Source organism: Bombus fervidus, chromosome 3 (genome assembly GCF_041682495.2).
Source record: "Bombus fervidus isolate BK054 chromosome 3, iyBomFerv1, whole genome shotgun sequence".
Lineage (NCBI taxonomy): Eukaryota > Metazoa > Arthropoda > Insecta > Hymenoptera > Apidae > Bombus > Bombus fervidus.
The window spans coordinates 3222804-3236534 of NC_091519.1; the positions used below are offsets into that span (position 1 = coordinate 3222804).

General features: G+C 35.4%; 1 protein-coding gene across 2 annotated transcripts; it reads left to right on the top strand.

Moving 5' to 3' along the window:
• Window positions 1-928: 928 nt before the first annotated feature.
• LOC139985912 (sodium/potassium-transporting ATPase subunit beta-2) lies at window positions 929-13631 on the top strand. Of its 2 annotated transcripts, none has more exons than XM_072000801.1 (5): window positions 929-1412; window positions 6048-6308; window positions 6918-7099; window positions 7263-7536; window positions 7609-13631. In XM_072000801.1, exons 1-5 carry the CDS (start codon window positions 1286-1288, stop codon window positions 7710-7712), a joined length of 948 nt encoding a protein of 315 aa, XP_071856902.1. In that variant the 5' UTR covers window positions 929-1285; the 3' UTR covers window positions 7713-13631. The 2 variants fall into 2 exon arrangements, with proteins under 2 accessions (XP_071856902.1, XP_071856903.1); XM_072000802.1 differs by lacking the exon at window positions 929-1412 and adding an exon at window positions 5920-5944.
• The last annotated feature ends 100 nt before the right edge of the window (window positions 13632-13731 follow it).

The window sequence follows — 13731 nt, forward strand, 5'->3', positions numbered from 1 at the left end:
GTATGTTGTGATATGGACTAATTGAATAAACGATACTGAAAAAATGTTTTGTTCGAATAATGAATACATAATTTCACTATACGTATGTATGTTCCCCGCAGATACATAATCCGCGTGTTGCAGAACGATGTCGGATATCCTTGACTTTAACTACTATTTCGGCATCGAAGTTCGGTAATCGAAGTTGCAAGGGCGTGATGAAGTAACGATAATCACGTTTGAGAAGTCCGACAATGTTATCGGAGATATTAAATACAGAAGAATGCCTATATTGCATCAGAGGCGCGTATAAAACGGTAGTTGAACGATTATGCTACGAACGAGATAAGGGCGACAGGAAGCTGTACAAAATACTTTAATGTCTGGACATTCTCTCGTGGCATTCCATTGCAATCAGACGCATACCGAAACTATTTTCCATCTATTTTTCCCTCGTCATATTTATTCCTGTACTTCTAACTCTGTTCTCAATTCTATTTTATCCTACATATCTGCACGTATCCCTTTTTGCAGAATACTCTCGTCTGACTAACCGAACTATTCCATGTGCATCTATCTGTCGGAACGTGTTCGAAGGGTCGAAGTAGAAGAAGAAGATCGAAGTAGATGGACCTCGAGAGAGGAGAGAGAATGATTTTCTCCGGTATCTATTGTGGGGATCGTATAAGCTCCGTCGCGAGGAGTCGCCGTGTCACGCAGCGGGGTCGATTGAATCGACGAACGAGAGAACGGGCAATAAAAAGGCGAGTCGGAGCGAGAAGGATCAAACGAGCCTGTGACCATTGCCAGTAGTGCCACCTGGCCGTGATATAGTTAAGAGAGGAGGCTAGGGGGTGCGTATTGACGCGACTGCGCGATTTCGTCGACGCGGTGGAAAAGGGTAGCGCTTCCGCGGCAGTGAGAAAGCGCGCCTCGCTGGATAAAGAGAGAGGGAAAGAGAGGAAGGGAGTCGACGAAACGAGAACGGGAGAAGGAGGGGACGGCCTGAAAAGCTCGGGCCAGCCTGGGTTCGATCGCTCAATATTCATCCCTTGGCCGGACGAGAGCGCCCGAGAACAGTAGCTCCAGACGAGGGCACGAATCGACCCTTCCTTCCTTTGCGTCCTCGCCCGCGGAACTGTTCGATCGCGGCACTGTTCCACCAGAAGACGAACAACAAGATCAGCAGAAGGAGCAGCAGAGCCGGCCGAGAAAAGGATTCACGCACGTCCTCCTCGTTCGTTCGTGGTGATTCGCGGGAGAGATCTGCGGCAGTTCTCTCCACTTTTTCGTTTAACCGATCAGAATGGAGGGTAAAAAAGTCGAACAGTATTACACTCCGCCGCCGAAGCTTGGTAAATGGGAGGGTTTTAGGGTCTTTTTATGGAACTCCGAGACTGGACAGTTCCTGGGGCGCACAGGCGCTAGTTGGGGTAAGTTTTCGTATCAAATATATTTCATTACTTTCTCATTCTCTTTTTTCGAAAAATTTATTACGTGCTTGCGCTCTCAAATTGAAATCGAATTCAGCGTCAGGCCGCGAACTTCATCTTGTCTTTTTAAACAATTTTCAAAAATTACGTAATTTTTATTGACAAATACGTTTCGATCGCGTTTTCGAGTTTCTCGTCCCCCGAGACAAAATTAAGAGTGAGATTTCCTTCGATCGAAGGACGGTAATGGTAATACTAGATTTCATTTCATTTGTCGAGCTCATCGGATAATTCGTCCGTAGTATTGTCAAAGATCATTCCGGAAAATTCCCTAAAACGTATCGTCAAAGGTCAGAACTTGAATATCCCGATTGACATTTAATCGTAACCCCATAGTTCCTGACGTAAAGCGACGCAATGTACACGCGCACTGCAGATCAGTAACGGTGTTATATATCTAGAAGGAACTTTCGTGCTGCGTTCAAACGAATAAAACCGTTCTGATCGTAGTTTAATCGATTTCTCTTTGATAACGTTGATATCATTAAACTATCACGTTCATTCCTTTCCTCTAATTTTCCTCAGTGAAACGTTTCAAAGCTATACCTAATCTACTATAAAAACTTATTTCTATCACGAATAAAATAACTCGAAATACGATTGTTCACTTCTTTTATGAAAGAAACGTTCTCTGCTATTCTGTTAAAATAATCATACGCGGTTCTTTGATGTGACAGAAATCAGGTATTTAAATAAAAATGTTGAATTGTAAACTTCTCGTTTTATCTAAGACGCATCCTGTTCTGGTAAAGCTGGCTTTTTCATCGTTTCCGTATTATCCTTTTCGCGTATTAAAAGATTCTCAATTGGATCTTTAAAAGAAACGTATGGAGGGGCGGTAACCTCACGATTTTCATTGTCCTACTTTTATCTTTTGTAATATGTATGATGTAATACGTATAAGAGGAAAGGCACAGGGTCAAAGAGTGTTCCTAATTTTTGAGCCTAACGTTAGAAAAACTTATTTCTTTGTTAATTCTAAGTGAAAAATATGTTGTATTCCGATTTGGGATTTGGGATGGGAGGACAAAAATATTAAAACTACCTCTAGAGTGCATAATACGGTACTTGGATATTATAGATTTATATTCTTTACATTTGTTCTTTATATTTTCATTAATTTATCGCTCAATTATATAAATATATTATTAATCTAAAATATTATATTTGATGGAATTACAACGATTACGACGATTCCGTGGAATACTACCGTACGACGCAACAAACGAATTCTCCATGTATCGTGTCTGTCATGTTATGTAATACAATTGCGAGATTTGGTCGATGACGATCCAATATTACGCTATTCTAGATAATATATTCGATGACTGATCTTTTAATCAGCAAAAGAAGAAAACGAAAAAAATTTAAATAATTGTTTTTGCAAAATTATAAAACAATCGACAGAAGGTTGCAAACATTAGATATAAGCGAAATTTAATAGGTAAGAGAAGAAAATGATTCTATTTAGAAACTAGGTTTATTGTACACCGTAGGATTGTAATTACTACTAATTGCAAAGCACTCATAATAAATTTGGTCATGGTCAGACAATGTCATATAATGTCATATAATGTAATCATTCCATTTTATACAACGCATAATATATTTATGTTCTTGTCTAAACTGACAAACTAACATTTCAATAAGTAAATTTCTTCTACTGTATACAAGAATTATTATTCTACGTAAAAGTTATTTTAGTTTCACTTCTTGATGATAAATCTTACTGTTAGCATATTTCTTCAAAATTTCTATTACAAAATCGATCTGTAATAAAATTGTTGCACAGATCATTTTCAATTCGATACACAAATTTATAATCTTTTTAAAGTATGTGTATCTTTTTTAAGAAACAAGCCAAGCTAGTAATAAATTATAGGATTTGCTCGTTGAAGTACGGGGTGGGAGTTTCCGTGATTAAAGAAGCTTCGGTACAGCGAGCAAATATTATTGTGATTCGTACTCGATATTATCGTTCGGTTATATATATCGTATAAATTTCGGAAATCTTTTTTGTAAACTTCTTGACATTCACTGATTTTGCCATTTTCTTGCAACATTAACGAGGCAATTCGGTCGGTCGTTGTGTTATTGTGTTAGCATACTTAAAGCAGCTTATCTATTCGCCTTTGCGAGCTATATTCTTTCTATGCTCCACTGTCTTCTGTCCCCTCTTCTTCTCCTGAAGTTGATCGACTTCCACCAAAATCAATACAATCCAGCGTTCTTACCATTCTGTAGGAATAGCTTGCTCTGATTTTACACGGTTCGCTTGTGTCTCATTTTAACTTTTAATAAACTCTGTTATTCGATCTACTAGCTAAGGAAATAGAATACAAACTGTATAGAATATCATAAATAATATTTCTCAAATATTTAATTATATTTGAATATTCGAGTATCCTACGAATGATCGAATAATACCTTATTTCGTATTAACAAATACTCTTGATTAACATTTACATTATTTATAGTGTTTCAAATTATGTACTTTTTCAACAATGTGAAAAACATGACACGAATATTATACCATTATGTAATAATATGAATGCAATTTTCAATTGTATCTTGAAGATGTTAATAACAAATGACATTTCAGTAGAATCTAAAATTCATCGTTCCAACATGAGGTGCTTCTTCGAACTTGTGATTTTAAGTGATTGCATTGATTTCACTTAGGGATGTATCAATCTAATAAACATAAATAAAAGTATCGAAAAATTCCGGCTTCTAAATAAATGGGATTGTACAAGTAAATCGCATTATTATAATAATTTTGTATAAAATTCTAAATGTTTTATAATTTGCCCCCAAAAATACAGAACAGGGCGGTAGTACATATATTCGACGAATAAGATTCAAAATGCATTCTTGAAAGTAGGTTTCTGTATAAAAAGTAGATCAAACGATATTATCTTTTCGTCCAAATACGGCACACTATTGCGGTTGCTGTAGTAACGTAACATTTTCACGGTTTTTTTGAGATATCGATCACTTCGTATGCGGAACGCGGCGGCGCTACAAACTTAGAAGCCATCACGGTTCTTTCATGAAGTAGGTCATTGATATTGTTGCACCTACGTTTGAATTTCTATACAGAAAATGGCAGTCTTTATAGTATTTGCTATCGATACACCTATCCCGGAAACAAGGAAATAGAGTTGTCACAGAGAACAAGATTTCTTTGTAAAATTTGTATCGAAGGAAACCGATTTGCGTCGAAGACATTATGTCAATCCTATTCCTTATTTAAACCTTCCGAATTTGTTTAGCGCGTTTGCAAACGTTGATTTTAAACGAATGAATTGTATTCTAGAGGGATGAGAAACAAACTATTGGAGTATCGGAGAGAATCTTAGTTCCTAATTTAAACTTTCTTTATCGTTTGTTAATCATTTTTTATAAACTACTGGAGATACGTACGTAACGTTAACATGATCAGCGGAGGACGTCTTCCTTAAATGAGGACGAAATAAAAGCAACCAATGTAACGTAATGATACGTAATTCTACGATACGAATATTGGTAGAACGCAGAGAACTATGACTAGAGGAATCAATAACCTACTTTGGTTTTCTTATACTATGTAAGGGAATTCTAGTTGTTGGTATTAAAATTCTTCTGTGAGATGTCATTCCATTTTTGTGCACAAAATTCTACCGTGTAAATGCAAAATGCATCGTTAAACGGATCGTTAGAAATGTTTAGTTTCCACCGTATAAGAAGAAATAAAAATGTAATCAAGAAAATATATTATATGGCATTAAAAAGAGAAATATGAATATAAATAAAATGATATCAGTATATCGTAGAAACAGGATGCTTCGTTGGGTTTTATACTAAAATTTGGTGTAGTGCCAAGTGGAACTACAACTTCGTTTGACCTTGTGGACAAATCTTCTAAATTAAATTTAATTGTCGATTACAAAAATAGGGACATTGACTAGAGGAAAACATTAAATATATGGGATCGATGTAAGATTTAATTATAGTATTAATATCTTTTTAATGACAAAATACTGGATAAATTTATTTACTAAATATGATTTAATAGAAGGTTACTATATAGTTCTTCGAATAATCTTTTACAACGTTTGCAATCCGATGCAAGTATAGATACGTGTTATGATTCTTTGAAAATAAATTGCTTGAAATGGATATTCATCGATGATTCTTATTGTAAACTCGCAGCATCGCTTACTCAATACCAATTCAGGCCAATTAGATCTCGGATCATAATTGTCTCAGCGTTGTAGAGTTCAGTTGCTGTGCGTATCCACAAAAGGAATTATTACAATAAAACATTTGCCTTGCTTTAATTGGCTAAAGTGTCCGAGATCTACGTTCTTATACTTCGTCGTACTTCAAGTTGTTTTTTAATCGACTTCGGAGATCTTTTGCGCGCATACTGTTTTTATCTTGAAAGAAAGATCAATTCACTATATTGATTTCCATATATGATTTAAACGGTCGGATAATAGTCAAAGTAAAATTATTACGGAATAATTTAGAAGATAATCGATATTTAGAGAATATGTACATAATTAACAATCTCTTATTTTTCGATTGCAGCCAAAATCTTGTTATTCTACGTTATTTTTTATGCGGTACTGGCTGGTTTCTTCGGAGCGATGTTAACTGTTTTCTACCAGACGTTAGACCCGAATGCACCGAAATGGCAATTGGACAATTCCTTGATTGGAAGCAACCCCGGACTTGGTTTTAGGCCTATGCCTCCTTCAAGCAATGTTGAAAGTACCTTAATTTGGTACAAAGCAAGTGACGAAGGCAATTTCTTACATTGGACCAGAGAATTGGATAAGTTCCTCGAAGGTAATCTATTTTTCAATTCTGGTTCTTAATTTTTTTTTTACATAACACAAGATACCAGACAAAAATTGTATACCCATAAATTTGAAATAATTATTCTGCTAAGATTAAGTCTATCAGTTAAAATTTATGCAGTTGAATATAACGTATCTCTTAGAGTACTTTATTATTAGAAGGCAGAAGTAATAAAATTACATTGTCTTGTATCGTTAATAAAATATTTACTAGATATAGATGTTCAGTAATGCTATTTCCATAGATCTATTACGACGCTAATATTAACCGATAAGCGAGAAAACAGTCTTTGTCGTAACGAGCCAATTACGTCAAGAACCCGTTAAATCCGGTCAAGGTGGGAACAATCTTTGGATCAGAGTTTTGGTGTTTTTATATTCTACAATATATAATCATATATATCATATAGGAGTTAAATATAGAACACGTAATTAGGTACGGTATACAAAATTAGAAATAACTTTCAGAAAAATTTTACCAAAATAAGAAACAAAGTTCAAATCGATATCTTGACGTGTTCCTTCACCTGCTTGGGTGTCCTAGGATTAATGAGTCTCCGTGATAATTAAATAAAAAATTAATTTTGAATCTGTTTAGAATACCAGAAACCTGCTACCTCGACAAATGGTGCCCAGAAGAGGATGATGTGCGACTATGGCAAACCAGCAGCAGCCGGCAAAGTCTGTGACGTAGACATGACCACGTGGGGACAGTGTACGAAGAAACACAAATATGGATACAACAAATCTGCTCCTTGCATTTTCCTCAAGTTGAACAAGGTACGTGATATTAAAAACGTTACTACGATACTATTATACATATAGAGTGATTGTTTTTATTAAATTATGTATTATTTTTATTAGGAGAAATTATTTTTATTAGGAGACTCTCGATTTTTACGTAAGCAGTCAGCGAGAAATATTAATAATTTTAATGCTTTAGATTTTCGGCTGGAAACCCGAATATTATAATGACACGAAAAATCTACCGAACACAATGCCAACCGATCTTCAAGAACACATCAAACAAGAGGAACACGCTAACAGATTGGATACCGTGTGGGTGTCATGTTCCGGTGAAAATCCCGCAGATGTTGAGAACATGGGTGCCATTCAATATATTCCACGTCGTGGTTTTCCCGGATACTACTTCCCGTTCACAAATACCCCTGGATATCTTAGTCCCCTGGTAGCTGTTTTCTTCGAAAAGCCTAAATGTAAGTTATCATTAAATCGCAATAATCTATCTATGATCTTCAAAGGATTTTGAATATTCCGTTAATTTTCAGACGGTGTATTGATCAATATCGAATGTAAAGCTTGGGCGCACAATATCATTCACGACAGATTCGAGAGGCGTGGTTCGGTACATTTCGAACTGATGGTGGATTAAGCATCGTACTTGCCACCTTTTGCAAGATCACTACCAACTGCGTCCAAGAAAATATAGAAGGAAGGAGAATAAAAGAAATTTCTTTTTTAATCAATCTCGCAGGCGCATCGTGACCACTCCTTCTTCCCTTCGGTTTTCTCTGCCGACGATACCGCCCTAGCCGCGTATTTTCTCGTCGTTGTAACGTAGATCTTTCAGAGATTCACCGATCATTTCTCATTATCTTCATCTTCGTCGTGATTCTCTTCATTGCAACATCATGCGATAATAGTTAACGTCGTTTTTCACACAAATCGCGCTACTCGCTCTCATTGTGAAGGACCGTTCTTCGAAAACACCGTTACACGTGTTCGTTTCATTCAGCGTACAGAGATTTTTCATAAACGCCGCGTGTTTCCGTCGTCGTCGCTTCCACAAAGGTAAAAGCATTTTATTATAGGATCACAAAACGGACCAGTGAAATTGGCTATGTACAAGCTATATATCTATATATGTATATGTATGTATATATACGTACGCATATGCGCGTATGTATCAGGATGCACAAAAAAAAAAAAAAACAGTTTAGCGGAAAAATTCTGCACAAAAAACCGCGGCGGTATCACTTCTTTTTATCGGGGGCGAAGAGGAGTGGTCGTACCATCGTGATCTAAATATCGTTCGGGATATCAGTTGGAGCGCGTAAGAGGTTTCCCTTACTTTTTTGCCCCTTTTGCGAATTTTTCGCTTTTCGTCGTCTGCTAATTTCTTGGTCTCGTTGCGGGCTTTGACGCACGTGTAATGTTCTTTTTTTCTCTTTTTTTTTCTCCCTCTCTCTCGAAGTTATATTGATATTCGCCTAGTCAACGAGACTCGCTAACGTGTAGGGTACACCGAGGATAATTGATACCCTTAGTTCGTGCCACGTAGACGTATTAAAACAGAAAAAAAGCAAAATGTTAGTGTCTTTATGCCCGTCGGTACGGTGCACCCGGCACGGTGGAACTTTTGATTTCGAATTCCACGAAGAAGCTCTCGGACGCGGCTCTCGGCGAATCTCGATCGAAAGTTCCGTCGTTTCGGGATGAAAGGCGAGGGATGTCTGAAATAATCGAAATTCATATACACGCGCGCACGCGCATACGCATACACAAAAGCTAATAGAGACAAGTCGAAGGGAAGAGAGTCTGTTTCATGCGAGTTTGTCAACGAACTCGTCGAAACGAGACAGCAGGAGACTACTTGACTTGGTAAGAACGATTGCATTGTTACCGAAGGTTTCGTGCGGTGGAACTTTTGATTGGAAATCCAATCAAATTTTTACTAGCTTTGTAATAGATTTCTATTTTATTATTTCGAACGAGGGAATAATATCGCGACTTGTTAGCAGGAGCGCGTGAAGCAATTATAAATAAAACTTCTAATTTAATTAATGAAAAACAGGTCATCGTTGGATTTTAATTTGAAGTTCCGCCAGTACGGAGGTAGATTACGCTGTGTTGTATACAGTGGATATAATTAATGGTGGTAACGTAAAGTAGTAATTAGTATTAATATTTTAGTTATTAATTAGTATTAATGGAAAGTATTAATAAAATAGAAGTAAAATCAATCAAACGATCAAGAAAAGAAATAATAATGATAGTTATTACCTTTCATTATCGAAAGGTTAATACAAAACTATTGAATGAAAGCAATCGATGTGTTTCGTTGTGTGTTTTTTTTTTTTTCTTTCGTATACTTGGAGGAAAAACTGAATTTTAGTCGAATTGCTCAAATATTTCGGAAAGTGAAAGAACTTTGGAAAGCGAAAATAACAAATTCGGCAGTTACCGCCATTAACGTTAATAAATGTACATAGATACAAGATTCGAAGCAAATAAGAGTGGAAGATACGAAAATTTCGTTGGATTTCGATTTGTCGAGAAACAGCGCGCTGTTTGCACGGGAAAGTTTAATCAGCCTAGTGATAATCGTACAACACCGTATGGAATATGTATTTATGATTATATTGTACCGCATGATAATATCTAGTGCTAGTCCACGCAATCGTATAGTCGATAGGTTGTATCCTATAGTCTGGAGATCAGAGGAATTCTGTTCTATTTCGATAGTACCTCATTTTCTTTGCTATTTAACGTTCTATCTATTTATATTCTCCTATGTGATAATTTTACCATTTAGCGGGGAGTTTATTTTTCTTTCTCTCTTTTCTCATCTCGCTGAGATGATTTTTGTATTTCAACCGATACTCGATCGTATCGATATTTCCTTTGCTTTGTAAATTGCGATCTTACATTTGATATTCCTATTTTTCTATCTTTCTTTATAGCGATCAACGATAATGGTATGTACTTAATGTAAACGAAATCGAATGTCTGTCATCTGATCTCCATTCTTCATGGCTTAAATTTAGAAGCAAAGCTGGTTGTTCCGAGAGCTTGTTCGTTTTTCGAAGGACAGCGTTTGCGCGGTGGTCGTCGCCCTTGGTATCTGGCATTCTTGGCGGTTTATGATACTTATTCGAATTACGACGGGACGGGCTTACGTCGTGAATTTAATCTTAATCAAACGACGAGGAACATTATCCCTCGTTTTAATTGTTTGCAAACGCTTATACATTCACTACCAAAGTTATACTGCCATTATATGATCTGTTATCTATTATATACAAATTTTTAGATTCCGTTGCATTTTACATTGTTTTACCTGCGTGTTGTATACTGCGTAAAACGATTAAGCTATAGTTAACCGATTCTCATACCGATGATCTTTCTTTGGGATTGGCGAAATGGCAATCCTATTTTAACTGGAAATTATCGATTTATATGAAAATAATCGACCTTGATAGCATAAGCGATCGGTACTACAGAGTTAAAAGAAAATTCTCTTCGTTAAATTCTCGATGAAAGCGTAGAAAAGGATCGATCGCTGTTGATTATATGGACGAAAAGATAGTACAAAGGCTATAGATGAAGCGATCCGAACGGGCGGCGACTTCGAATGTGAGCGCTGCCAAAAACAAGATCAATAATTTTATTGCTATTTATTAATCGACGTAACGTGCGATTATTAATTACCATTATTATTATTATTATTATTATAATTATTAGTATCGTCATTAATATTAATTATCATTATTCTTATCATTATCATTATCATTATTATTATTATTATTATTACTATTACCATTATTACTATTATCGTTAATTACTGAGTCCTCGCCCGGAGCCATATTGAGATATGAGAAAAAACTTAATATAGATTAATCGTCGACGACACTATTAACTTTTAAGAAAAAAAAACAAAAAAAAAAAGGAAGGAAGGAAGGATGAGGCAGACGGAAAGGAAAATGGAATGAAAATGAGAACGTACTAATGGAAAAACGACGAAGGTACCGATGATAATGAAAACGATGATGAATTATGCGTTGATGGTATAAAGTACTAATAGGAATTATTACACTTGTATCCAGTGCACTGATCGAGAACGATTATATATGTATATTCATCATTGTGAATGAGCTGTTTCTAATAATGAACATCTGTTGTTAAAGTATAAAGATTACGTTTCACGCAAGCGTGAACAAGAAAAAAGAGAGTTGAAAGAGAGCCGGGGAAAGCTTGATACCGAAGAAAACTACTAGCCATGAATCAGGTTCGGTGGGATTATTAATAATCATGCTTAAAGTTTTTTAGCTTGCCGTAACCGAACGCCCGTATCTCGAAAGCAAATGGTGGAATTTCAACGAGAACAGTCCTGCACTATCCTGCAAGCTATGTTTATTCTCCAGATTCTATTTGGAACATGTTTCCTGTGTGATAATCGTTAACACAATTAGCGCTTTAAGTATGTGACGAATTATGTACGTGAGACGTATGCGTATGAGAGTAGATGGACATTTTGATGAAAAGAAAAAAGTGGCGGAATTTTAAGCTTTAAGATACATTTAAAGATATATGAAGTATATATTATAAAAATATATATACATTTAAAGTAACGATAATTATACATATACGTTATAAATACACATAAGGTTAATATTACTAAAGATGATTTTAACGTAATTCCTGAATAGCCGGTAACATTAGTAAAAATTCGACAGAACTCGCGATATTGTATGAAATGTGAACGCTAAGGAAAACAGAGGAAAAAAACGGTAACAAAATAATATTCTAATTAAGACGATTAATCTGAATAAGTCAAATTAATTCTAAGTGTGATTCGTATATTATAACGCATATATGCATGCATACCGGTTATAATACTATTCGTTAAATTATCCGATGATATGTGTATGTATCTATAAGACATTTGAAGGTTCATCTATGTTAAATACATGTGTTGGGAACCGCTCAGTTAGGCACGAGATTAATTGAAATCGATGCATATAAAAGGGTGTATTAAATGAGAAAAATTGAGAGGAATACCGATATAGAATTACATTAAGATTTCGTCGAGAAGTCGATAAAAAAAAACGAACGAATATGTGTGATATATGAGATGTATGATCACAAAACATGACATCAAATTTCTGTGTCGGGACACCGTGTCGTTCTTAATGTTAGATTTATCTTCACGTACCCCACTTCCCTCTGATTCTGACTCAACGATTACCAATTGCTTTGTAAAATCGACTCGAATTTTCCTATTATTAGCGCTAACGCTTAATTAAAATAGTTAAATATCGAGGTTCAAGCATTTGCAACGTTGAACGACTGCGGAGCCAAGAAAACTCTACTTCTGCTTTGATCTTGCTGAAATAAATTTCAGCCGTTAAAACAAAATATCGCGACTTGATGTCTCGGGAAAGGAAATTAGCGTGAACACGTTAATATTCTTTAGTAGTTAATATAATACGATTGCCCATGACTGCATCTACTTTTCACATCTTTGCGACTTTTTATGTATAGGGAAGAGGTTCGTCAACAGAAGTTAGCCGAACGTGATATTACGACATCAAAAAAGAAAATAGTTACCAAAAATACAAATAAAGTAAAAGAATAGTAAAACGAATACTCATACTCCTTGCTTTGAGGAGTGGATGATTCTGAAGATGTAAAACACCATAAACGCTTATGTTGTGGTGCAGGAATTTCTTCTGTATCGATCAATAAGATTTTACCGTAGACTACGAAGACTCGAACTTAGCATAGTGCGAAATCATTGTAAATTTTGTCGTTCTGGAATATTGCTTTGGGTCTTCGTACACCTACATTTGTTGTTGTCGATTAAGAAAAATTATGTATTTAAATCCATTATGACGACATTGATTATTAGATGTTTAAGAATATTACCGTTGATACTAATATGATCTGCGCCAATATATAGTTGTCAAGAGACCTGTCAGTATCATAGAACGAGATGAAACGAGTATGTTGAACGATCGTTTTAACTCGGATGGTTTGTAACCCACAAAGCTATGAACCCTTGAAATATTGGTATTTACTATAGACTGCAATTTGTTTTTTGCTATCGATCTGAAAATAACTGATGATCGCAAGCAAAAGGAATATAGTAACAAACTTAAGATTACTTTGATCCTTTCGTTGACTTTGTGTTGTAAATGAAAAAGAAGAAAATTCAGTTGAAACTTCAGAAAGCTTTAAAGCGATCAGAACGATCGCAAACAACAGTGGTTGCTAATGGCAATTATCGAGAATGAGATTAATACCCAGACTACTATGAAAAAATTCCAAAGTTTCAAACAATATGTATTCTAAGAAATTTGTCTTTCGAGAACTTTTCATGTGTACGAACTTTCTATCCCATATCGTTGTGATATCACCTTTAATTTCGAAACTAGCGCTTCAATCGCGGCGACGAGATCTTTAAGCATGAATATTTAATAATAATTTAAGACGAGATGGCATGGCTGTTGATATCATTATGCTTGAAATGTGTTATGAAAAATAAACAGAATGTATAAAAGCCCTTTCATATTTTGATTTTATTATTACTCTTTAAACATAATTACGATAAGATGGATCAAAGGAAATAATCATATTGTTAATAATAAAAATATTACAATAACTAATTA

Bases quoted from the DNA above. Each gene is read 5' to 3' on its own strand.
- LOC139985912 (XM_072000801.1), top strand. From the start codon at position 1,286: ATGGAGGGTAAAAAAGTCGAACAGTATTACACTCCGCCGCCGAAGCTT. The intron at 1,413-6,047 runs GTAAGTTTTCGT...TTTCGATTGCAG, and splicing joins GCGCACAGGCGCTAGTTGGG to CCAAAATCTTGTTATTCTAC. The intron at 7,100-7,262 runs GTACGTGATATT...TTAATGCTTTAG, and splicing joins TTTTCCTCAAGTTGAACAAG to ATTTTCGGCTGGAAACCCGA.